A 26697-nucleotide genomic window follows, 5' to 3' on the forward strand; every position below is an offset into this window, starting at 1 on the left:
CCTTCTAGTGAGTAGCACTGAGCTTTCTCCTTGGTCACTTGTAGGCAACATCCAGGGAATAGGTGTCTCCATGTGAGGCACAAAGCTGTTAAGCTCTATCTCTGTCTGCTATGTATATGCACCCTTCAGCTTGATATCTGAATGCTGTTGTGTTGAACCCCCTTATCCTTCATTGATTTGAGTGAGAAGCACAGAATTCCTTTAGTATCAAGTCCTTAAAGCAGGGCTTAATTTGTGCCAGGGCTATCCTGGGCTGAGCCCTGGCACCTGTAGGCTTGGCAGTTCATAGCCCTGGCACCTCTGGACTTGCTGCATCAGTTATGAATGTAAAAAAATTGTTTGAGCCCCGTACCTCTTTCATTACATATTAAGCACTGCCTTAAAGCCTGGAGGCCTTTTGTTTACAGGAGGTAGATTGCCGTAGTCAATAGTCAGTGGACCTCTTAGATTACTCTACTAGACAAAGCACTTCACATCAAGCCTTCATTATTATAGTACAGTACATTCCTGTTTAGCTAAACAGCCTGGGGGACACCTGAATGTTTTGGATAACCAGAGGCTTGGATAAACAGAAGTGATTAGCTGACAGGGCTACATGGGGGATGCAGGGTGGATTTGAATAACTAGGATTTTTGGATAAAGGGAATTCAGATAACTGGCATTATACTGTGTTTGTAATGGGGGGGGACGACAGAACAAATGACAAAGCATTGTAGGGTTCACTTGGGAATTTGTGCATATAGTCTTTTATTCCACATGGAGAGGGTTTTATTCATAGATTCTAGGACTGGAAGGGACCTCGAGAGGTCATCGAGTCCAGTCCCTTGCCCGCATGGCAGGACCAAATACCGTCTAGACCATCCCTAATAGACATTTATCTAACTACTCTTAAATATCTCCAGAGATGGAGATTCCACAACCTCCCTAGGCAATTTATTCCAGTGTTTAACCACCCTGACAGTTAGGAACTTTTTCCTAATGTCCAACCTAGACCTCCCTTGCTGCGGTTTAAACCCATTGCTTCTGGTTCTATCCTTAAGCAAACAAGCAAGGGTCTTGTGGTTAAAACAGATTCAGAGCTAGGGCTCCAGGGTTCTACTCCCAACTCTGTTACTGACTTACTGTGAGCGTGGGCAAATGATTTTCTCTATACCTCAGTTTACTTGTCAACAAAATGAATATAAACATTATATCATCAGGATGTTGCCTTGATTCGTTAACACATGCAGAGTTCTTTGAGAGTCTTAAATGAACACCTTATAGAAGTACAAAATATTGTTTGTGGCTTTTGTTCTTAACAATTTCTTTATATAAAGCATGAAACCTCTCCCCTCCAGAGTAAATTAATTTCATGGCAAACAGGAACTTGCTATCAGGCTCATTTATTTTATCTATGAAAAACTGTAGATATTTTTAAAATCTGGATTGTGTTCTATAACAACAGCAACTTAATAATTTCAATCTATTCCAGCCAGCTGTCCCTTCCAGTTCTAGGAGATAGGATATTAATTTAATAATTTCAGTAAACCCAGCAGTGTTCTAGGTGTGCTCACTCTGATGCAAATCTTATCTAGATCCATAGTAGGCTGTTTTAGAAATACCCAAATACACCTGGAATCTTCTACCACCCCCAACACTGGAACTTGCGACCTTTTTAAAAAACCTGAACAATCATAGGCACTCGCATAGACCCAGTACCTTTTGATTCCAAAACAATATTTTGGAGGAGTGTGTTTTTTTTTTTTTTTTTTTTCCCCCCTCCAATTCTCCTCCTTCTGTTCTCTAAACATTGCCATTTATCTGACATCAGCCAAGTCCAGAGGTTATGTGCATCTTTCAGGGAAGGGCTCATACAGAGAGGATCACATCCTCAGCAGTGTAAATCAGGGGTTCCATAGCAGTTAGTGCTGCTATGCTAACTTACCGCAAGTGATCGGAACCAATAAAAGAAGCCCAGGTGATGGGAGGGGGTTGGGAGCTGAACTAAGCTTGTTACTATCTTAAAAAAGAGGCATTTCCTTTTTTCACTACTTCCTTTTCACTTTCCTCATTAGTCTTCCTTTCATTAGTAGGAAGGGAGTGTATAGCACCCTAGTCTTCTAACTGCTTTTCAGCTGTAGAAAGGGTTTAATGCCGTTTCCCTGAGTAGGATCCCTTAATAAAATTTGCTTGAATAAAGTATCAGGGGGTAGCCATGTTAGTCTGTATCTACAAAAACAACACGGAATCTGGGGGCACCTTAAAGACTAACAGATGTATTTGGGCATAAGCTTTTGTGGGTAAAAACCTCACTTCTTCAGTGAAGTTTTTACCTATGAAAGCTTATGCCCAAATACATCTGTTAGTCTTTAAGGTGCCCCCAGACTCCTTGTTGTTTTTGCTTGAATAAAGGGATCTACCTTTTCTCCTGTTGTGTTCAAAGGACTCGTCTCCTGTTTTGATCTAGATCAGTGGTTCTCAAACTTTAGCAACCCAAGGACCCCCATTTTGACTTTAAAAATTGTGTGGAGCCCCAAGCTGGCTTCTAATTTTCTCCTGGGTCTTGCTTCGCTCCAGGCCCCACCCCCACTCCACCCTTTCCCAGCCCTGCCCCACATCTTCCAGCCCCCACTCCACCCATGCCCATCTTCTTCCCCACCTCTTTCTGCCCCCTCCCCTGAGTGCACCCTGTCCCTGCTCCCCCCTCCTAGAGCCTCCGGCATGCCACAGAACAGCTGTTCCACGGTGTGCAGGAGGCATTGGGAGGGAGGGTGAGGAGTTCAACGGGGGGGCTGGTGGCCCCAGACATGACTCATGGACTCCCAAGGGTCTGTGGACCCCATTTGTTAACCGCTGATCTAGGTCTAGGTCCCATCCCCATTGTACTTGAATGCCTTCCAAACGGTTTGGAGGGCCTGTATTATACAGTATCACTTTGGCACCTTGATTGTGAACAGCCCAGAAAACAGTGATGGTGGTTTACCAAGTATTGAGAGGTGCTGGGATAATTTGTATGATGGGGGCTGCTGAGAGCCATCGACGGAAACTGCAAACCCTGTATATGATGGAAAGCACTTCAAGCAGCCCTACTTCCAGCACCTATGCCAGGAGCTGCAGAATATTTTTTGGGGGGGGAGGGGGTATAAAATGGAATTTCATATCTGAATCATTCTGAACCGCTGTTCAGGAAATACTGTCACGGTGGGGACCCCTCCCTGCTCAGCAACCCTTCCCCCACTGCTTTGCTTGGCCTGGTTCCCGCTACCACCCGCCTGGCTGTAGGAAGCACGGGACTCTGCCATGCGCTGCGCCCTGTTCCTTGCTGCCTCTGAAAATACCTGTGCGCCCGGCCGCTTCCTGCACTTCCCCGCTCAGGATCCTTCCCCAGCCCCCTCACCCCCTCGCTCGGGCAGGGGAGCGCAGATCATCGCCCGTCTCTGGTCCTCAGCCCCCTCCTCTCTCCCTGGCCACACCTTCGAGGCGGAGCCGGGCGGGACTGAGCGCAGGACCAGAGGCTGCTGCACTTCCATCAGCGCCGGCTTCTTCCCTCTGGTCCCTGCCGCCTGCGGAGGGAAGGGGCCGCTCCGGAGCCTGTCTGCAGTCCTGCGTCTGGTGGGGGACCCTCCCCGGGCGCTGCTCGCCTCTCGCCGGCCTGGGCGGCTGCTGCCGCAGCCCGGTCGGGGCTGGCTCCTGCGGCGGGTGAGTGACAGAGCAGCTGCAGCCCGGCGGGGCGAGCGGGCGCTGGGAGATGGGGGGCGCCTCGCATCTCCCACCACCCTATCAGGGTCAGGTGCATCCAGAGGAAAATCGGTGGGGGGCAGAGCCAGCGAGGGCTGCGGGGTGACCGATGGAAAGGAGCCGGGGAAGCAGCTGGGGACCCCCCCCCCCGGCTAACTACGGCGGTTCTCCGGCTTTAATTATGCAGGAACTTGCTAGTTCAGGCTGTGTCGCCTCCCTTCTGCTTGTCTGGGCTCTGCAGCCAGGGGGAGCCCCTCCCGCTCTTTGCCCCTGCCCACAGCTTCAGGACTTTGGCTCCCCGGGGAATTCCTGTGCCGGAGGCAGCAGGACTTTGTTGTGCTCTCGTAGGGTGAAGATTTTGAGGGAAGGGGAGCGCTGGGTTTGCATGGGGGGAGAGGAGGCAGAAAAGAGAAAGCAGCAGCTCTGGGTATCCGCTGGGTGCGATGCACTGCTCTGGTAGTTCCACTCTCGAGGGCTCTTATGTTCGCAAACCCTTCTTCATTGTGATTTTTGGCTGGTTGTTTTTGCTCATGGGGAAGGAGGCAGTAGCAGTGCTGTGGGCATTGGGCAGTGAGAATGTGTCTAGCTCCTGGCCTGCCCACCTGCTCTTCCAGTACTGATCACCTGCATGGCTCTGCCTATCCACATCAGTCCTGCCCCTGGGGTACTCCACTACAGATCCCGCTATGAGTTCTCCCAGTGCATCGCTGGTCTGGCCAACGAAATGCCCTCCTATTCCAGTTCTTGTTCCCATAGCTCTGCCAGTGCACCTGGCACCTTATTTCTGATGTACAGCCCTCCCCCCTTGTGTTGCAGTATGGGGTCTTCACACAGGGGAGCCCCTCAGTCCTGACCTGCAGTACCCCTGTTATTTCAGGCCCAGACCTCCACACTGCTGTGCCAATGCATCCCTACTTGACCTACAACACTTCCTGCTATTCCAGTTCTGATACTGTCAGTGATGCGTGGTGGCTTCAAGGGGTGGACAAAATGACCCACTAGTGACTTGAGACCACCAAACTATCTTTCTTGGCTGACCAGGTGTAAGTGATGCAAGCCTAAATCTCCATAGCTGAAAAGTCAGAGGCGGGGTGGTAATCTGTTATTGAGCAGTGCTGACAAAATTACTCTGCAGTGTTAAATCAGGAAGTGACCTCCAGCGTTGTGCAATCCTAGGCAAGCTTGAAAAGAACCACTTAAATAATCTAGTCAGCCCTCTACATCAAATAGGATAAGACACTGTTAATCCCACTATACATTTGTCTAACCTTATCCCGAACACATCTAATGACAGGACATAATTACCTTTCTAGGGCAGTTCATTCCATTGCCAGATTGGCTTCAGGGTTGAAAACACTTTACCCATTATGGAAATTAGGTGATCACAGGAAGCTGGAGAATTCAGGGCCTCAGTTTCTTGCCCCCATGTAGCAGTGGGTTTTGTTTGCTTCATTTGGAAGTTCTCTTCCTTTGGTATGAGTTAGACATGTTAATATACTTCAGCTAAACATATGCCTCTGTATTTAGAAATGAATTGATGGTTAAAGTACAGGATGGGGCTTCAGGGAGTTCAACGGCCAGCTTGGCCGTCTTCCTGTGTGATCCAATGAAAGTGTGTCCCAGAGACACTGTCAACCAACCTCAAATCTAGTCATTTCAGGTGCTAACCCTGCCCTGAGGCTCCTGTGTGCACTTCAGTCATTTTGAAGGGACTCTGTCAGCCTGCAACTTGCCTGCAAGTCTTTGTTTTTATAATCACTTTCTTATCTTTAAAAATGTTCTTTCCTCTGCTGTGAAAAACCCACACAAACCAGGGAACACTCTAACTACATAAGGGAAATAGTGAAACCGACTTGTGGAATGCATAAAGCAAACAAATGGAGGGGGGAAAAATCTCCAATGTTTCAACTCTAGTCATCTTAGGTATTTGTAACAAGTGTATAAAGCATTTTCAGACAGCGTGAGTCTAGAGTCCTAACTTCTGAGCCCATCTATTTCCTTACCTTCCTCAACAGAGCTGTTTTGAGCCTTAGATTATTACTATTAAATTGCACAGGGGAGGGCCAAGTATCCTTATTAATATTCAGAATTGATATTATTTATTTATTTTATTGACTTGGAAAGAACTTTAATCATGGGGTGCTAGGCCACACCTGGATTGCTTTCACTGTAAAGCACATAGGATTCTGTCATAACTGCTATATAAATAACAACTCTGATAACATTTTTCCCTTACTCATTTAATCTCTATATTGATGGCCTGGATCCAAAGCTATTAAAGCTAATTGAAAGGCTTCCTTTATTTCCATAGGCTTTTTATCAGCCCCAGGATTTCTAAAAGTTGAGCTGCTTTCCTTCTGATTGGAGGGAAGGGAAAATGACTGAAGATTTCATAGTAAATGTAAGATTAAAAGTGTTCCAGTTCCAATGTGTATGATGCATGTGATATCGTTTAGACATAAAGATGCTACTGTTTCTCTCTTCCCTTAAGACTGCATGTCCAGGCAGCTTGTCTCTAACAAGGTTTTGTTGTTGAATCTTTCTTTGGTGAGAACTTGTCCCTGCATGGACGTTCCTGGTACCAGCTTCTTCTTGGTGTCTGGGTTGCACTGTATCATCTCTGCAGCAATTCTGTTGGGGGAAAACTCAGCCATGTTTTATTTTGACTTCGATCATTTATAAAATGCCTGTTGCCTCTGGGTATATTTCATTCAGTGAAAGCAAAACATCAACCAGTGTTTACTGCAATGCTGTTGGTGGTGGTTACCCAGTCTGAGATGTTCAGGTTAACAAATCACAAGAAGCCCTGGGAATGTTTCATTTTACCCTGGTATACAGTAGTGCAGAGGTTCTCAACCTTTTTCTTTCTCAGTCCCCCTCTCCCCCCAACATGCTATAAAAACTCCACGGCCCATCTGTGCCACAATAACTGGTTTTCTGCATATAAAAGCCAGGGCCAGCATTACTGGGTAGCAAGCAAGGCAACTTCTTTGGGTCCCATGCCACAGGGGCGCCCACAAAGCTACATAGCTCAGGCTTCACCTTCAGCCCCAGGTGGTGGGGCTGAGGACCCTGGGCTTCAGCCCCATGCGGTGGGACTTCGGTTTTCTGCCCTGGGCCCCAGCGAGTCTAATGCTAGCCCTGCTTGGAGGCCCCCCTGAAACCTGCTCAAGGCCCTCTAGGGGGCCCTGGACCTCTGGTTGAGAACCACTGCACTAGTGAAAACATAGACTCTGTTCTAAAAGATTTCTAGGGATGCTACGTTACTAGCTCATGCTCTCTTCCGTTCCCCACCCCAACAAAAGGAACCCACTCTCTTCAAACAAACCGCAGAATTTACCTATGAAATTACTTAAGCTAGTGTAACTCTAGTGGGCCTGATTCTCCTCTTGCTTACCAGTCTAAATCTAAATTCAGTTAGGCAACTCTGGAATTTAACTGGTATAAAACAAATTTAAGTGAGAAAAAAATCAGGCCCACCATTGCTTAGTATCTTCCCAGAATGTGGCTGGAAGGAACCCCTTGTAGCATTTCAGTAGAAACACTACACTACAGTACACCAACAGGAGGGAGTCTCCTGTCTGCATAGGTAATCCACCTCCCCGAGAAGTGGTAGCTAGGTTGACAGAAGAATTTTACATAGGGACATGGTAAGCTTAACTATGCCACTCACGGGTGTGAATTTTTCACACCTCTGATCAACTTAGTTAAACCGACCTAATTTTCTAGTGTAGACCAGACCTTAGAATTGCTCATTCAGCTGGAGGGCAAAACTTGGTCCATAGTTTAGGTGGTTCAAAATGAGACTAGATAAATGATGATTAAATGACCTCACTTGGCAAATTAGATCACTGGCTAATTGACCTAGCCTTCAGGAAAGAAATGTTACATAATATTCAACATTCCCTGAAGTCTGTCACTCATTTAAAACCCCTTAACTACTTTGGGTAATACCTCACCTTTGTCACTATTGCTTAATTCTGGATATTTATTAGAGCTTCACTTTGCCATCTTGTCTTTGGGCTGAATTCTCTCCATTAATCATACCCACTAATCCGATCATCTTGTTAATCTCTTGGAAATTCCTTTTGCAAACTGCCGCATTTGATTCTTTTTGTCTCTTTTGCAGGCTTTTTTAAAATATTGGCACAGTGGGTGTAATTTCCCACCAGGTTTTATAAACTCGGTTGACAGTCCTCCTCCTCCTCCTCCTCTTTTCCCCCCACCTCCATTTAGGCAGAATGAAAACCTTGTTTTGAATGTCACTTAGAAAAGCGAGTGTAATTACATACTTCTTATATTTGAAGTAAAGAACTCTTGTGGGTGAGGGGAAGCCCAACCCCAGACCCAAGTCAATAACATTTTCCATAGATGCATTTGTGGACACTAAGGCCCCAATCTTGCAATGAGCAACATGTGGGCAGATACCTCTTCCCATACAGAACCGGTCTTTACTTCAGAGGCTCTGTGCAAATTCAGGAGTCTGCCTGCATGTTGCTCTTTGCAGGATTGGGGCCCACAGTTGCTAATGTCATGGAAGAATTTTTTATACATTTAAAATGTGCTATTTTCTTTTGGACTAAAGTAGCTGGACTAGGTCAGTGAGTGAGTAACAGTAGGTTGGTTGTTCTGAAGATGCTAATGGTCAGTCTGAATTCAGTGTTTGTTTTCTGGCTGAAAACAGCTCAGCTGGTTTTCTTCTGTGCCAGAAAGGCCAACAATTGTTGACTGCAAGTAAATGCTTATTTAGACCATGGGATAGTGCGTACCTAGCCCTCACCCCTGTTAAAAGAGCTGAAGGGGTGAACTGGGGTGTGTGAAAGGGGTCAGCTGTTCACTTTTTCCAAGGCTCCTGAGTCAAATAACACCCTACTGTGGGAATGGTTTGCCAGCTGGCTCTCCCTTTAGGGAAGTTTAAAGAGGCTTATTGCAATCTTACTAGAAGTCTGTCTTCCTCTATTAGTCTGCTTGTCTCTCCATCTCCCTTCCATGTGCTTGTTCGCTCATTCATACAGACAGATCTATTGCTTCATGTGCACAGTTATCTGTCCATACCAGCTGTGCTGCTCAGTGAAGTGTTCCTCCCATTCATGGCACATTCATTTGTAGATTGTCACTTTTTGCTGTGCAACATACATTTTTCCTTAATATTTTTCTTTAAAGTGACACTTCTGAACTACTTCTAAGCCTTATGCTTAACAAGCCTTAAAAAAAAAAAATCTTCTGTTGACTATACAAGTGAGACCCATTATGTTTGATTTGAAAAACAATCTCTCCAGCCCTGAGCAATTAACCAAAAAGCCCTCTTGCTGTAGGTTCTGCTTTTGCATATACATGGCTTTAACATCCACATTCATAAAGCATGAGCCCACCTTGTCTTGTGTTTGGGACTTACAGTCAGGACCGGAAATAGGCTGTGTATGTATCATCACTGGCTCTGTGCCTCTGTTTCCCCTGTATAAAACAGGGATACTTCTGCTTCACACGGGAGGCTGAATTGTTTAAAGCACTCTGACACTTGGATCAATAGTACAAAATATTTCTTATTACAGTTTTCCCACCTGGAGGGGTGGAAGGGCCCAAATGTTTCATGGTTAATACAGAATATACTGTCCAGACAGTGCAAAATTTTGAAGTTCCTCTATTTGCTGGTAGTAAAGACAAAAATGCTTATTGTCATCTGCCTGCCAGTGACCAGACAATCTGAGCTGATATTAGTGAACCTGTGTAGTCTTGAGTGGGAGCTCAAAATCATCAATCAGCAGCGAAGCTTATCAGAGCTGAGCTGAGATTCTTAGTAATGCATAGTTTGTTCTCACAGCATCTTTCAACTGAGGGTCTTGTAAAGGTACCCTGATACCATTGTGATCAGGGCCATGTAAGTACTAGACAAGATGGAGAGGGTTTACAAACATTAAACCTCAATACCCCAATAAGGCAAATGAAGTTCATCATTTCACAGTTTGGTAAACTGAGGCATGGGTTAAATGACATGCTCAGGGTTCCACAGTCAGTGGCAGACATGAGAATGAACCCAGAAGTCCTGTTCTCGTTAGCAATTAAAATAATGGTTTAGCTGCAGTTTTCAAAGCATTTTGCAAAAGCAAGTAGGCAGCATCCTCATTTTACAGAAGGGGAAACTGAGGCAGAATTGACATGACTACCCAGGTTATGTCAGTGAAAGCCCAGGGTACAACATAGGCCTCCTGAGTCCATCCGATGCCTCTTCTGCTGCATTCTCATTAGAATATACTCAGTCTTTTACATTACTCTCAGTTGTTTTTTGCTGGAACATTTAGTCTATATCTTTAACTGGGAAGGATCAAATCTCATGGTTTTCAAAGCAGCTAAACTGAAGTTATACTCATGGGAATTGTTACATGCACTGGGAAGGTGGGTAGGTGCTACTGCTCTGTGGACTTCCTGTTTTTTTTCCCCCTTCCGTTGGAATTACGGAAGTTAACTGAATGGCTTTTTTTTTTCCTATTCACACTTAGAACAACTTGATAGGATCTGGATTAAGGAAGCTAAATAAGAGTTTGATAAATAGCAAGTTACCAGATAAGCTTCAAACAGGAAAATAATTTTCAGAGGGAGGCTTTTGCTTCGGTATAAAGTAAAGATCGTAAGTTTAATAGTACTGGGCTCTTCCTTAGCACTTTGTTCCATAGTCCCGAAAGCAGTTTTCATATGATCTTTCTCTTCCTTTAATGGATGGGAGGGGGGTGGTAGGGAGACAGAGGGCTTGTACATGTACATATGGACAGGAATAGCTATTCTGCAAAGCTCCCATGTGCACACTTATCCCAAATACAAGTTTCATTTTTTGTTTTACCTTAGTCCACTTTGGAAGATCATACAGCAGGCTAGGGGCAGAGCCAGGAACAGAGATGTGGTCTTCTGATGCCCTGTCCACATTACCTCCATGCTGTTAGTACAGTTGAAACTGAGGGCTTGTCTACATTACCCACTGGATCGATGGGCAGCGATCGATCCAACGGGGATTGATTTATTGTGTCTAGTCTAGACGCGATAAATCGATCACCGAGCGCTCTCCCGTCAACTCTGGTACTCCACCAGAGCGAGAGGCGCAGGTGGAGTCAACGGGGAGCGCCAGCCATCGACTTACCACAGTGAAGACACCACAGTAAATAGATCTAAGTGCGTCGACTTTCTAGCTGAAGTTGTGTAACTTAGATCTATTTTCCCCCCCTCCCCCCCAATGTAGACCAGGTCTTACTGTCCTTTCTGGGGGCATAATGCAGTTTGTGCCTGTTGAAATTAGCTTTAATCCTTACTTTGAATTTGTTACTGCTAAAAACTGCAGAGGTCCTACATCAATGGGACTGCACCTATCTTGTTCCAATGATTTAGACTGAATTTTGGATATTAAACTTAGCATTCAAGATCAGTCCACTAACTCCCACATCTTACAGCATTTTGGAAGCACACAAACAAACAGCACTCGTTCAGTGGGTCTTGTGTTTGCATTCCCCAGATGGCCTAATAAAGATTGAACCAAAATCTCTTGCTAGGCTAGGCTATAGCGCAGCATCTCCTCTTTTCAGAGATTCAGGGTGGATCGGAGTCAGAACATAGCATCAGATGTAACAGGCTGAGCTGGTGCTAATGGATACCCTGAGCTGTATATTGGTGGCAAGTGTGAACTGTTTGTAATTAACTGTCATGCTACACACTTGGTTCACTCTTGCCAGGGAGAAGCAAAAGTGTTTGCATGGTGTCTCCAGAACTAGGGAAAAAAACACTATACAGTCATACAAATAAGCAGTTTTAATTTTATTTTAACATCTCATGATTCTTTGGGTTCTGACTCATGTTTTTTTTGGTCTGAATGAATCACGGCTTTTGATCTCTCATTGCTTATCCCCTTGTGTGACAATCACAGGTTGAAAACGCAACTTTAAATCCATGCACGTAGGCAGGCATCAGCTCCCACTTTCCTCTCTCTCCCCCACACTATCCAGAGCCCTCCCCTGTGGTCCTGTTCAATGACTCACGGTTTCTGTTGCCAGCCTGCAGGTGGATGTGCCTTGGGATCCTACCTTTAACAAGAGAGAGAGGAGGAGAGAGAGAGGGCGGGGCGGCAGTGGTGCCAAGCTTGGGAAGAGTGCAGCTCAGAGGTACACCAAATCACAGCAATATCAGGTGTGGGAGGCGTTGAACAGCGCTAAAGTCTCTTTGTTACACTGGGAGTAACTCCCAAGCCAAAACCATTCCATCAATGGAGTTACACCACGGATATACTTGGCCTCATATTGGTAGTGAAATATCTATTGAAAAAATCCCCTGAGAACTGCCTCTACTGTCCCACGCAGGGCTAAGATTTTAGGTCAAACAAAGGAATGACTGTAGGAAACTCTGCACATCTGGGCCTCAAGCAGTCACTGCTCAGCTGTTCCCACTGGTGGTGACATCTTCATGCAATGGTGCCCAAACTTTTTCTGTTGTGCCTCCCCCACCCGACCAGTAATGGAATCTGTCTGTGCTCCTCCTCTCCATTACAGCATAGTTGGCTCAGCAGATGAGCTTGGTATGGGGAGGAGCTGGGGCTAGAGGCGGAGCGGGCCTGGGTGCAGAGCAGGGGGTAGAGTGGAGCTGCGGCTGGGGGTGGAGCTGGGCTGGGAGGTGCTTTCTCTCTGCCTCCCCACCGTGCATCCCCCTGAATGTTCCTCTGCACCCCCCTAGAGGGGTGCGCCCCACAGTTTGGGGACCACTATCTTAGCGGGTGGAGAGCAAATGGGCAGAGACCTTCAGACTTTGCTTCATGTAGATATCTCAAGTCGGAATTCATTCTGTATCTATGAAACTTGAGATGCTTTGACTGCTGCTGACCAGGCTTTGGGTATTGACTGGGGCATGTTGAAATGCCCTCCTCTAACCATCCGTGAGCACCCATCAGGGGAAACATCGGCTGGGGGAGGAGGTGCAGGAAGGAAATTCCAGCCTTGGGCAGCCTCTGAGGCACTGGAGAAGCTAGAAAGGGAAACCTGTTAATTCCCCTAGCTTGTTTCTGTGTCCAAGTAGGACTGTTTCCTGTGCGTATTCTAGTATGTAATTGTCAAAATAACTTCCAGTGGCTTGGGCCTTTGACTGCTTTCATTAAGAAGACTGGTCTACTCTAAGTGGGGATTAGTGTCTATCTTGACGGGAAGGGGATTGTCTCCTACCATCTCCATGGTTTGAGAAGGCTGGTGTGGCCTGCTTCATGTCTCTTTGTTCTACAGGCTGTTTTGGATAATCTCCTTCTTCAAACCATAATATTTTCAGGTATATGGTCTAAGGAACTGGGCTTTGGGACCAAGCCCACCCATGCCCACTGCAGTGCTGGGAAAAACTGCTTGCACCAGAAAAACAAATACAAGGCGATTATAAAGTTGTTGTCACAAATGGGTCAGATCACTTCCCCTGCAGGTGTCTGGCCTGGCAACCTGCATTCAGATTTAATGTGCTGTAAAAAAAAAGAAAGAAAGAAAGAAATTAAATGGAAAAGCCGAACTGGAGACTTATGCCCTCAATTATTTTTTGTTTTACATAGTCTGGGCTGCTATCTGCCCCTCCCTGTAATGTTTCATTACTGCAGTTCAGCCTGGTTCGGAGGATGCTCTGCTGCAAAGTGGCAGTTAAAATTCAGTTAATTTTTGGACAAAAATGCAGTTCTGGTCTTTCCATTTCTCCCAAGTAAACTCTGAATTCTGGGATGGGGTCCTTCTGCTTATCTGATACTGGAGTTAGATTTTGGTAGCAGATATTTTGCTTCTGGGATAGCAACAGGGAAATGATGGTGTGAAATTAACCTTCAGAGGAAGGAAAATGTCCTTGTTCCTTTGGGGGAAGGAATGGCTAGAGTTGTCCTTACCTGTGCCCTTCACATGCTCTCTATCCCCAAGGCCATATGCGATCTGTGATTATATATAATGCATCTCGGTGTAGTTATTGTAGATATTTATAAGGTGATTGTCACCTTGGGACAAGTGCTATCAATGGGTGTCTTCATGCATAGAATTAACATAAAAAATATGGCCCTAATACAGGAAAGGAATGCATCTTCAGTGCACTTTAGCTATAGTCTCTGCTACTCTACAGGCCAGTAAATAGTAGAGATTTCTCTTCTGAGCTGGATAGAAAGAGGCAGAGTTGGAATGTTAGAATGTAGTCTCTTCCCGATTTAATCCCAAACCCAGGTTCTAATCCCCACCCAAATAAAAATTAAGGTGGGGTTTTCAAATGTAACTCTTCATTTCAGATGTCCCTTCCCTGTATCTGATGACCCTCTTACCTGAGCTGTTTCCTGATGGCTCTGTGCCCCTGGCGAAGCTGAAACCAATGGCTTTCCGATGCTGGCTGACAGCAAACTTTCAGATAAAAGACTGCTGAGCATCCCCCTCCATAATGCCCAAGGAGCAGTTTCTGCAGCTGCCAGAGACCCCTTAGGATGCACATAGATGTTGCATAATAATAAATCCATGAATGAAATATCATCACCCAGCCTGCACTGAACATGCAGATAGAAAGGTGGTCAGGTGAGGGATGGATTATTAACTCTTATCTCCTTAGAGACGTGAGTTTCTATATAAAAAGCCCAATATGAAATCTAACTTTAAAATTTTACCCATAGCTCTTACCACCCACCAGAAATACGCGTGTGTTGCACAGGTGAGACTGGACCTATGTATCTATGAAAATTCCACCCTCGGGCCCTGATCAGCACACAGCTGTTGATCTTGGTGGGAGTTCTAGGAACACAGGATTGGCCCCTAAAGATACAAACCTCAGGCTACCTTTAGAAAATCCTCGTGATTCTGTCCATATTGTGCTTCTGGGAGACTTACTGGCTCGGAGCTAGTGCAGATGACTGGAGGCTGCCACCCTATTTGTTTCACTCATCATGGAGGTGCCACTCAAAAGAGCAGTTATGTTACAAATACACAAGCTGAGCTGGAAGAGGAACATTGGGCACAGGGTCCCTTTAAGAAAATGGAGAAAGTGAATCCAAGGTGAAATATGGGGTGGAAAAACAATGTTTTATGTCCTACTGTGATAAATATTACAGGAAACATGAGGTGAAAATGTTAAGAGGCTTCCTCCGGCTCTTGTTTAGAGCGGAATAGTTGGAACAAAACAAGGCCCTTCGACTTTTCTATTAACAGAGTCAGTTTTAAAACCATTTCTGACTCACTGTTTAACACCTTTTTTTCTAGCTTGGCATTTCGCCCCCAGTGCTAGGAATAAAGTGAGTGGAGAGAGAAAGATGATCTGGAACCCTGGAGAAGAACAGCCAAACCAAAACACTTCTTCCCAAACTTATTGGCTTGGGGTCTCTGGGGAAGTGTTTAGTTAAAAGCTTCAGGCTTCTATTGAACTAAGGCAGTGCTTCCCAAACTTGGGACGCCACTTGTGTAGGGAAAGCCCCTGGCGAGCCGGGCCGGTTTGTTTACCAGCCACGTCCGCAGGTCCGGCCGATCGCGGTTCGCTGCTTCAGGCCAATGGGGGCTGCTGGAAGCGGTGCGGGCTGAGGGACGTACTGGCCGCCGCTTCCAGCAGCTCCTGTTGGCCCAGAGCAGCGAACCGCGGCCAGTGAGAGCCGTGATCGGCCGGACCTGTGGACGCGGCAGGTAAACAAACCGGCCCGGCCCGCCAGGGGCTTTCCCTACACAAGCGACGTCCCCAAGTTTGGGAAACACTGAGCTAAGGAAACAATTTGTAAACTTTGATCCAGTTTATGTAGCTCCACCAACAATACCATGGCATCTCAAGTAGTTATGAATGTATCCTCTCAATAGTGTGGTGAGGTCGTATCCCCACCTTACAGATGGAAACTGAGGCACAGACTAAGTGACTTGCCCAAGGTCACACAGGAAGCCTGTGTCAGAGCTGGGAATCAAACCCAGAACTCCTGAGCCCCAATCTATGTCTTAACAACAGGCCCTTCTTGACTTAAACCTCCCCTGCTGTACATGGACATTAAATATTCAAAGGCACATTCTGTAAGAATCATAGTTTGCCCCAGGGTCCTTGGTCAAAATTTCTTCTTCTCTCAATTTTTATGCAGTATGTTAATACCACTTGACTCCTGCCCATCACCCCAGAGATGGCTGCATTTCAATGATTCTTTATGTATATAGTTACAAAAACATGAAAGGTGCTGAATGCATCCAAGGTTGTGTCTACATTGCAATTAGACACCTGTGGCTGGCCCGTGCCAGCTGACTCAGGCACAGAATAAGGGGTTGTTTCATTGCTGTGTAGACGTTGGGTCTCTGGGACCCTCCCACCTTGCAGGGTCCTAGAACTCGTGCTCCAGCCCAAGCCCGAACATCTACAACACAATTAAACAGCCCCACGAGCCCGAGTCAGCTGGCACGGGCCAGCCTCAGGTTTTTAATTGTAGTGTAGACGTACCCTAAGATACTAGTTGATGTAATTAAACAACTGCTGATTTGCATCAGTGACTTAATTTATTATCACTCCTACCTATGGCTAACCTGGCAGTGCCAATGTACCCACCAACATAGCACAATAATACTTTGCTCTCAGAAATAGTTGCTGAAATTATTACTAAGGGTGAGTTGAGAGCTCATGATAGTCAGGAGGACATATTCAGCATTGCCTGATGGCTAGAGCACAGGACTAGAGTTAAAACCCCCAGAATTCTAGACCTGGCTCTATCACTGACTTACTGTCTGGTCTCAGGCAAGTCGCCTCACCCCGTAAAACCTTCATTTCCCCATCCTTTACAATGGAAGCGATAGTAGTTATCCACCTCGCAGCAGGGCTGAGAGGGTTAGTCATCTCTACAGTGCCTTGACAGTGTAATTGATGTACTTATGCAAAGTCTTTCTTTGTTTCATGCACTCTCCTGAGCTTAGTATCGCATATGCTACAGTACGCAAACTTCCTCCCACAGCTCTGCTGCTGGTTCTTGACTTCTTGAAGCAAGTGCTAAGGGTGGTGCTGCGTTGCATAGTGGTTCTGTGAGGCAGCGATTCAGATATGCGCGAGGGTGCATCTGTCCAATGGCTGCTTGTGACAGTAGTCAGAGGAGCAGATGTTCAACTTTAAATGAACAAAAGCAAACCCTCCACTGGGCTAGGAAACACTACGTTTTTTACTTGGTTATCTTAGAAACCTTCCATTGGTGGGGCACTGTTTGCTCCCACATCACATTGCTGAGAGGGAATTTGTCCTCTAACTAGCTGATCCCCTGAGATTAGGGGTGGGAGGTGGTGACAGGAGCTCCTAGAGAGCAGGTGCTTTGGTGTGGCAACTCTCCTGGGCACACTCGAGTGTGTACCATGCAGTGCATATTGGCAGCTGATCCAGCCTCCCTTGTGTTTGAAAGGCCTCACAGCTGGGTTACTGTCACAGGCAGGGGAAGCTAGTTTAGGTTGGCTGGCGAGGCGGTAACCCTTCTCTGACTGAGGTTGTGGAGGAAGATGTTGGATGGCTGAAAGTAGGAGAGACTGTTGTTAGAAAAGTGATATTTTAAGAATAAGAAAAGAAATCCCAGTACTTACTGCATTTCCTGTGAGTAAGAATGCTCAGTACTGAGATTTATAAGCCGGGAGAGCAAGCTGATCATCTAGTACAGAGACTTTGGTGTCCTAGCCCCTATCCTAATGGTATCGCAAACTGCTTCAGACCCTGGCCCTGCAGTGACTGCTGACGAACATTGCACCCTTACGTGCTCAGCAAGAACTCATGCATGGCTTAGGAAATTATGCAGCGCCTGTTTGACTGATGAGAGCATTAGGTAGGACACTGGCATGATCCAAACTCCTTGGAAAAGCACTATGTCAGCTTTAGCTCCCACCAGAGAGGGGCAGAAGAGACTCTGGTCCGTCTGCCCTTCAGTACAGCACTTCAGAGGTACTGTACTTCCAGACTCCTTCGTCCTGTAGCAGACCTGCTCCAAAACACCTTATGGCCCTGGCTGGCATACAGCTGGTGCTGCTATACTTGCACATCTGGCCTATTTCCATCTTGGGTTCCCCCACCTACCTGGTTTTTATTTGGAGCCCATTTGATTTCTACCCACATCTTCCTCTATCCCTTCTGCCGCTCTCCACCCCTCCCTTGCTCTGTCCCCTTCTTTGGTCTCCCTCAGACTGCCTAGCACCCTCTGCCTCTCCCAGCCTCAGGTGGCAGCTCCTGCTCCCCCTGCTGGTGAGGAACTCCTGCCACCTGACAGTCACTTTCCCAGACTGTGTGGTTCCTAAACTTCCCCTGTCTATCAGCCCAAACCACAGTGCGGGACTTGCAGCACCAACCAGCTGGGCTCAGTGAGAAGTGAGACACTAGTGGCAACAAAACCTGATAAAAAAATTGGGCGTCCAGCTAAGGCAGGCGTGGCCAGCCTGAGAAGGAGCCAGAATTTACCAATGTACATTGCCAAAGAGCCACAGTACTACATCCAACAGCCCCTGCATCAGCTCTCCCTCCCCCCCCCCCTCACTCCCAGCACCTCCCACCCACCGGCAGCCCTCCCCACACCTCCCAGTCAGCTGTTTTGTGGCATGCAGGAGGCTGGGGGACAGGCGGGGGGAAGAGCAAGGACATGGCAGGCTCAGGGGAGGGGGCAGGAAGGAGTGGAGTGGGGGTAGGGCCTGTGGCAGAGCCAGGGGTTGAGCAGTGAGCACCCTCCAGCACATTGGAAAGTCGGCACCTATAGCTCCAGCCCCAGAGTCGGTGCCTATACAAGGAACCGCATATTAACTTCTGAAGGGCCGCATGTGGCTCTGGAGCCACAGGTTGGCCACCCCTGAGCTAAGGAGTCAAGGCCAGCGTGCTTGATGGAGTCATCCATGGGAGAAGGACAGCAGAAGAGTTGGTCTCTGCAGCTGGCATTGGGTGGTGGGTAGGAATTAGAGTGACCAGATGTCCTGATTTTCTAGGGACAGTCCTGATATTTGAGGCTTTTTCATATATAGGCACCTAATCTCCCGCGGGCCCCCCCCCCCCCCCGATTTTTCACACTTGCTAGCTGGTCACCCTAGTAGGAATGGTGCTGAAAAGGCCGTGGATAGAAAACACTGGTTGTGAATGGTGAGGGGCAGATCTGAAGAAATCCTGACCTTGCAGTGGGCTAGAAATGGATACTAATGAAATAAACCAAACTGCCTCATTTACCGAAAACTGTTGTCCTTGTTATAGATTCTCTCATTTGGCTTCGGATTCCAGCCGAGAGAAGATTAACATGAGGTTAATCAGCAGGGGAGGGTGGAACGTTCTCTTATTGTTTGTGCACTGATAGCACTCTGGGGCTTTGGGATCAATCCTGCTAACGCCTGTGCCCACAAATAATGCCACTGACTTCAAAGGAGACAACTTGTGAATAAAATTACTCATGTGCATGTTTGAGTGACTGGGTCCTTAGGTGCACTCTTGCTTCAAAGACCAATACAAACAGCAGGCCAATTGTAGAATTTTATACTTAAGTCTCAGCGCACCCTTTTTAAAGGATGCTCTGTCAGAAACTGTGTGTTCCCAAATCGTTTTTCTCCCTCTAATGTTAACACATGATAGACATGCCTGGTCTGTTAAATATGTGTTTATAGAGATCTCATGGCAATTGAATAAAATCACAAGCAACGGCATATAAGTGCTGTAATGATGCTCATTCTGTAATATTGTAACACCGTGTTAAATCTGGTGACTATACTCCTATCCAACGCCTCTGCAAACAAAAGCTAACTGTTGTAATGATTGTTTTGTTTCTGATATTTACATGGTGAGGATTTGTAAACTTGTTAAACCCTCCAAGTAAATAAATAAATAGTTAAAAAAAATTAGAAAAGTCAGTGGGTTTTATTTTTATTATTATTTTTTTTTAAAGAAATCAAACGGACTGTCCCTCTATGTGGCTGGATCATATGTGATGACTTTTTACTTTATTAATGTGGGGGCTAGTGAGCAAACTGGGGGTTGGGTCAACTTATGTTGCTCAGGGGTGTGGATTTTTCCTGAGCGACATAGCTGGGTTGACTTAATTTTTTAGTGTAGGCCAGGCCTAAATCTGCAAAGCATCAACTTTCAGCCATTGGATCATGTTATACCTTTCTCTTCTAGATTGAAGAGCCCATTAGTAAAGATTTGTTCCCCATGTAGATCCTCACAGACTGTCATCAAGTCACCCCTTCACCTTCTCTTTGTTCAGCTAAATGATGTCACAAGTTAAAGCGGGGAGGGGGATGGCTGTTTGCTTGTGGGTCATGGAGTTGCCACTTTACAGGAAGATGCTCTGATCCTGCAAGGCCTGTGAGTCACTTGATACAAAAGTGGATCCATGGGACTCAGGGGGACTAATTGCATATTTGCAAGAGGTGGGCCAGAGTGCACACAAAATGTGGGCTTTGGTTGCATTGTGGGATGAGACATAATCACAAGTACCAGCACCTACATGCTCTTAGTAAGGATACTTGGAGGTAGACATAGGACCTACTTTGGGGGCTCTTATTGGAGAAGCTGGATTACTTTTTGATGGATCATCATGAAAACAGTGATCACATGAGTGGCATAAAATAGCGAGCGGCCCTCCTTCTGACTGGCACCTGCAGTAGGATCATTATTCTCTCTGTCCTGATGCTGTGGTTTGCTCGCGGCTCGCAGGATGTGCTCTGCACCTCTCAAGAAACGGAGCTGCTGAGCTCATGGAAACAAAGCTGTGTCAGAGGCAGGGGAAAAAAAGAGAGAGCGAGAAAGAAACTAAGATGCGAAGCTTTGTAAACCACAGACACCCACACAGCTGGGTCCTGTGCTGTTTTACAGGTAAAATGAACATTTAGGCCTTGCTGTGGCTGTATTATAATTAGACCGACCAGGTAGTGCAAAGAAAAATCAACATGTGCAAAAAAATATATATATATATATATATATATATATATATATATATATATATATATATATATATATATATATATATATATATATATATATATATATTTTTTTTTTGCACAATGAAAGAAACTAGGTCATTGGGAAACAAGCAGCCTGAGCTGCAGAGCCAACATCCACGTGGGGCTTTGTGGACTACAGTGTTCTAAAGAGTAGCACGGAAATAGGTCCAGTTCTGCCACCTTTCAATGCTTGTAAACCTATAGCAGTTCTCTGGTGCTCGAGGAGGATCTAATATTTCTGGTAGCGGCAGCTGCCTCACAATAACTTGCAGGCTGCCGCTGCTTTTTAAGGCCATGTTTGAGGCTTGGCTGGCAAAGCACAGCCTCTTTGTCTTCTCTCATAGGTCTCTCTGTTCTCTTTTGTTTGTTTCTTTTTCTTGAGCCAGTGTAAGAGCTACAGGAGACTAAAACTTACGCAGAGAGCAGGCGAAGCCCAGCAATGGCAGTGCAAGCTTCCCACCCACCCGGCTCCCTCCCATGCGTTCTAAATGTGCTGTTTCCTCTGGCACTTCTAGGGCACAAACCTGCAAGCCTTCCTCCTGGGAGTAGCTATGCCTCAGGCAAGCGAACCCACTGACTTCCACTTCCACTGGCTTTAACAGACCTGCAGAATCAGGCCCTTGCTGCTTGAGCCGTTGTTGTAGGGATGGAGACAACTTTTACTAAACCATCGTGAAAAGTGGCATCTGTTTGGCAATGGGGGATGTCAAGAAGCGGCCCTTGCTGTTACCTCTTAAACCATCCAGTTATTAAATACATTGAGCTTCAAATCTTCAGGGTTAGCTAAAACATTGCTAGACTAGACCCCCTCCAAGGAATTCTCCCAGAAGGGTAGAATTATGTACTACGCTCAGGTGCCTTTGACCTTGTGTTCCACTCCGACTGAAGCCCACAAACTCAGGCTCACATGTGCCACTGAAGCAGCACTTAGGCCTTATTCTGGTGTCTCTGCGCATGACTGTTTCAACAAGAGCAGCCCAGGACCAACCTGCATGCTTTGGCTCTCCTGTAAGTTAGATTTGTATTGGAACGCAGGGTTCCAGCTTTCAGCCTGAGTAACTTGCAGAGGAAGCGGAATGTCTTGTTTAGAGTCTGCGGAGGTATTTATAGAAAGGATTGAATCCTTTATCAAAGGCCTCTGGAGGTATTTGCAGGAAGGTGGATGGGGATGATAATGCTGTTGTATGGAGCCTAGGGGTATCCTTCCACGTATAAACCTTGTGAAACTATCCACCATTTGGTACAATCTGGTGCATTCCAAAGGGGAAGAATTTATTCTTCAGAAACATCTTTGTGGGCCATGGATAAATCATGCTTGGCTGGACTGGCTTGTGTTATTCAAAGAGGACCGAGGTCTAGCAGAGGCACATGCCTGTACATAGTTTGGTTTGACTAGGATTTAAGCTGCCTTGAGGATTTACTAGATCTGTTTCAGACTGCCTTTGTGTTTTGCAAATACTGTCTGTCCCAAAGGGCCTTGAGGCTTTTAGCACCACTTCTGCTTAGCAGCAATGCTGATCTCTCTCTGTTTTGAAGTGGCGGGTGAGCGAGGAATGTTCCTGCCACCTTTAGTCACCATTTGATTACAATCCTCCAAATTTTCAGGCATTTGCAGATTGTGCATAACGAACCCCCAGTATCTAATGTGGTCAGACTTGCTTGGAAGAGGTTTGGAGGGAAGGATGGTGATAGGAAACTTGACCAGCTCTTTTAATATGAGGCTTTAACATAGTGGCCTGTAAATATACCTTAATTTTGACAGGCTTTGGATCTACGTTGGGACTTTGCAATCATATACACTGTGTATTGGTACATTTAGCGGAAACTAGCTCATCACTGAGGCAACTTGTTTGTGCCTCATTAACTGTATCTCAGATTCATCTCCTGTAGAGGAATGTGCAGTATATTGAGTATGGCTGTTCCTCTCTTCCTGGCATTTCCTTCCTGCACCTCTTGATTAGCCTTAAGCTGACGGGCTAATTGGCTTGGTAGCTCACCCAGCCCACCAGCCTGATTAGCTAATTATCTTTAATTACCCCAGTCAGCTGTCTCCAGGGGGAGCTAGGTGGTGACAGAGTGCAGGCTCAGGTGTGAAATCCCCACATTCTGTCACACCCCCCTTTGGGCTGCAAGCGGTTAAGAGATAAAAATCCTGTCACTTAAAAAACGGTTTCCCAACGTATTAGGTCTGTCAGCAGCAAAACCCTTCGCTGTGTTTGGTTTTGTGGTAGTTCCTCTACAGCCCCGGTTTGGGATTTGGAGCCTAACTATGCTGGGTGCTGTGCACACAATGCAGACAGGCCCTGCCTCAGTATACAATGGCACTAAAGTGAAGTCATTGGTGGATATAACAACAGAGGTGAGGAGAGCACAAGGTAACATTAACACCTTGATTGTCACTGCGTGTGTCTCTACTGCATTGGCCTTGGGGGATGAACTGGGTGACTTGTAGGTCTCCAATCTCTAGCTTTTGCCTTATTTTGACACTCCAGGCCGCTTTGTCTAGTGACTGGGGCACTAGACTGGGTCTCAGACCTAGATACTGTTCCTGACTCTGCCACTGACGTGCTCTATGCCTCTATTTTATCTTCTGCTCTTTGTCTTACTACCTGATGTTGTAAGTTCTGCAGGACAGGGACTCTTGCTGTGTGTCTGTAGAGTGTCTAGCCCGATGGGGCCACTAGAGACGACTGTAACACAACTGGCAATAGCTTCATCAGGCTGGAGGCAATCTAGAGCTGTCATAAACAAGTGGGCTGCTGTGAGAGGTGAAACTAACTCCCCTGGTGCCTCAAGTACAGTGAGGCTGGGGATCCTCAGATTCTTAAGTGTATAGTTTGTGTTATGCCAGAGGAGCCCATAGGTGAGTCATGGCCTCAGGGAGCTCCCTGGTGCTCTAATGTGCAATTCGCCCCAACTAAAACTACAACATCTTCAAGTGGGTTTCACTAGGTACCGTCCAGCTGGTAGGTGACAATTGCACACCGCGTTACCAAGTTTTGTAGTTAAAAGCCTTGACATGGTGTAACACCATCAGATCCTGGCCGTTGGTGGATGGGATTGAACCTGGGACCTCTCAAGCTCAGTGCGTGAGCCTCAAGCCACATGCCTCTTAGCTGAGGTTGTAGCAGACTCATTAATCTCTAGATGGTCTCGGTGTCACTAGAGGGGGATGGAGCACCACACCAAGCAGGCCTGGGTTACAATGGCAGCAAAATGGAAACTTCTTTAAGATGGTAGCTGTTATCAGGAGAGGGTTTTTTTCCATTGGGCTGGGAATGGTGACTTTTCTGAATGGGACTGTTGGAAACTTAGCCTTGTTCCTTCCTTCACTTCTCAGGGTTCCACCATGTGCTCCGTGGAGATTAGGATGCACCGATCACAGCTCAGCCCCAGGATGCTAGTATAGTGCTGGGCTGCTGATGCGCAGAGCACCTACTGTGGGATATCGCTCCAGCAGGGCCATCCTGGGCCTGCCCTCCATCTCTCCCAGCAGAGCCAATGGACGCCCACGTGGATCTCCTGACAGAACTCCAGCTGTTGGATAAGGTGCCCACGTTGGAGCGGCTGCGGACAGCTCAGAAGCGCAGGGCTCAGCAGCTGAAGAAGTGGGCGCAGTACGAGAAGGAGATGCAGCACAAGAAGCGGAAGCATGAGAAGAGGAGGAGCGCTGTCAGCCGCAAGAAGGTGTCCTTTGAGGCCAGCGTTGCTTTGCTGGAGGCATCGCTGAGGAATGATGTGGAGGAAGGTAGGACTTGCTGGGGGTGCCTGTGTCTGGCAAAGTCCTTATGGTTTGGCAACCTGTGAACCTGCTGTACCTCCATGCAGTGTGCAGGGCCACCTCCAGTGGTGTCTGTACAGAAGCACTGCCCCTGTGGGCTGGCATTTCCTGTAGTGAAGGCACTATGCCCGGCAGCACGGATAGGCTAAGGTGGTGTGGTCTGTGTGGAAAGTTACACTTCCTTAGACTGATGTCAGAAGGTGGCCCAAGTATGTGATGGGGGTACAGGCTAGATCCTGCCTCGGGGGGAGGCTCCTTTCACTCTATCCAACCCTCCCATGCAGGGCCAGGTGCACCTGGCCTAGGGTACTTCTGCCCCACATGGCAGGGGAGCTACCAATTCCTATTACTCTGCACTTCTGCAGGAAGTTCTTAAAGTGCTGTACACATGGATAAAAGACGCCTCCCAGCACCCTGGGAGGTGTGTCAGTGTCTCTTTCCACTTCAGAGATGGAGGAATTGAGGCACAGGGTGGTGGAGTGACTTGCCCAAGGTCCTAAAGCAAATCAGTGTCAGAGCTGGAAATAGAACCCCAATCAGCTTGACTCCCAATCCCCTGCCATAGTAGCTAAGCAGAATGTACCCTGACCTGGCCTTCCCCTAAAGCAATGTGTTGTATTTACTCCAGCCTTCCCCTGTCGCCCAGTACTACAATCGCCACCTCCCATGTATGTGACTTTAATCTAGCTCCACTACGCTGTCTGTGGTCAAGGAAACTGTCTGAACAATCTCTCTGACTAACTGTACTGAAAACTAGAATTGAAATTCCCATGCTGAGGAGCAAGAGAACAGCCCCGGCAGCTGCTGACGGGAGTACTGTCCTATCATAGCAGAAGCTGTATCTAGTCTACTGGCACTTACATGGATAAGTGGAGATGCCTGGAACCTTGCTGAGTTTCATTTTAGGTCTGCCAGTGCAGGTTTATATTCTGGCATCTAATCTCTAGCCTAGACTGTCTGAGTAGGAGCCCTCTCCTCTCTTGCATGTGGCAGCGTGTTGTCTGCCAGCTGGTATATACCTCCCTTTTCCCATCCCACCTCCTTTGGGGAGTGTAGTGGTAGTCGCACACTTAAGGTGTGCATGGATAAGGACTGAGGTTGACTCCTTTGGCTTCTGCACAGGGGTTTAAGGTGTATGTATGTTGGTGGGGGGGGAAGAGGTAACTTGGTCTGCTCTGCAAGGAATTTTCCCCAAAAGTCCTCCCATGGTTGTTCTCACTGAGGTACCTTCATGTATTCCTTTTAGCCCCTCATAAAGGCATATTGTACTTAATGGGTGTGACAGTGGTTGAGTCTGAGGGTACGTCTTCACTACCCGCCGGATCAGCGGGTAGCAATCGATCTATTGGGGATCGACTTATCACGTCTAGTAAGACGCGATAAAATCGATCCCCGATGGCTCTGCCATCGACTCCGGAAATCCACCGCAGCAAGAGGCGGAAGCGGAGTCGATGGCAGCGCGGCAGCGGTCGACTCGCCGCCATCCTCACAGCCAGATAAGTCGACCTAAAATACGCAACTTCAGCTACGCTATTCACATAGCTGAAGTTGCGTATCTTAGGTCGACCCCTCCCCCCCGTAGTGTAGACCTAGCCTGGGATAGATTGGATTTCCTGTAGAGCAGTGTCTTTCATATCTCTGTAGTGCATTTTGCAAAGCAGTATACACTGCACTGCTTTTGTGCATGGAATCCCGGTCTGACCCTTGGCAGGTGGGTCTTGGCAGACCTATAATAATCCTTTGGAGACTGACTTACGTATATGTATTTTTACTCTGCGAGTTTAACTGGGTTACAGCCGCCCCCGCTGCTGAGCCACAGTTTCTCAACCCTGACTCTGTTTCACGAATAATTGGCTTCTTGGAGAATGCTAACTATGAGGCCAATTATGAATAACGGTGGTGGTTTTGTACTGTGAAAACCAGTCCATTAGATCTTATGACGTATGACATAAATGGTAAGTTAGTTGCTGCCTGGCTGGCCTCCTTTGGTGGTGGCAGGTAGGTGGCAGCCACTTGTATTGCTGTTCTGTATATTTTAAACTGATGGCCCAGCTGTGAGTGACATGAAATACTTTCATTAAATAGGGTAGTGTTCCTCTCTCACACAATATGTCTGGACTTCTGCCTACTGAGTCTTGAGGCTAGAAGAGGTCAAAGACCATCAGTATTGTTAAAGACCTCAGTATCTCTGCATCTGCTGGCTTTGGATCATAGAGGTTGGGGGTTAAGAGCATAAGAGCTGCTAGACTGGGTCAGACCATGGTCGTCTTGTCCAGGATCTTGTCT

General features: G+C 46.9%; 1 protein-coding gene across 2 annotated transcripts in view; it reads left to right on the top strand.

The window, feature by feature from the left end:
- Nucleotides 1–2698: 2698 nt before the first annotated feature.
- PPP1R16B (protein phosphatase 1 regulatory subunit 16B) overlaps nucleotides 2699–26697 on the top strand; it is a 110529-nt gene continuing 86530 nt past the window's right edge. Inside the window, exons 1-3 of one of the 2 annotated variants that reach the window (XM_042858288.2) lie at nucleotides 2699–3678; nucleotides 6029–6118; nucleotides 23971–24378. In XM_042858288.2, coding sequence (XP_042714222.2) covers nucleotides 24132–24378 — 247 coding nt within the window. In that variant the 5' untranslated portion in view covers nucleotides 2699–3678; nucleotides 6029–6118; nucleotides 23971–24131. The remainder of the gene's footprint in view (nucleotides 3679–6028; nucleotides 6119–23970; nucleotides 24379–26697) is intronic. The other variant, XM_005295334.5, reaches the window with a different exon arrangement.

This window comes from Chrysemys picta, chromosome 13 (assembly GCF_011386835.1).
Source record: "Chrysemys picta bellii isolate R12L10 chromosome 13, ASM1138683v2, whole genome shotgun sequence".
Lineage (NCBI taxonomy): Eukaryota > Metazoa > Chordata > Testudines > Emydidae > Chrysemys > Chrysemys picta.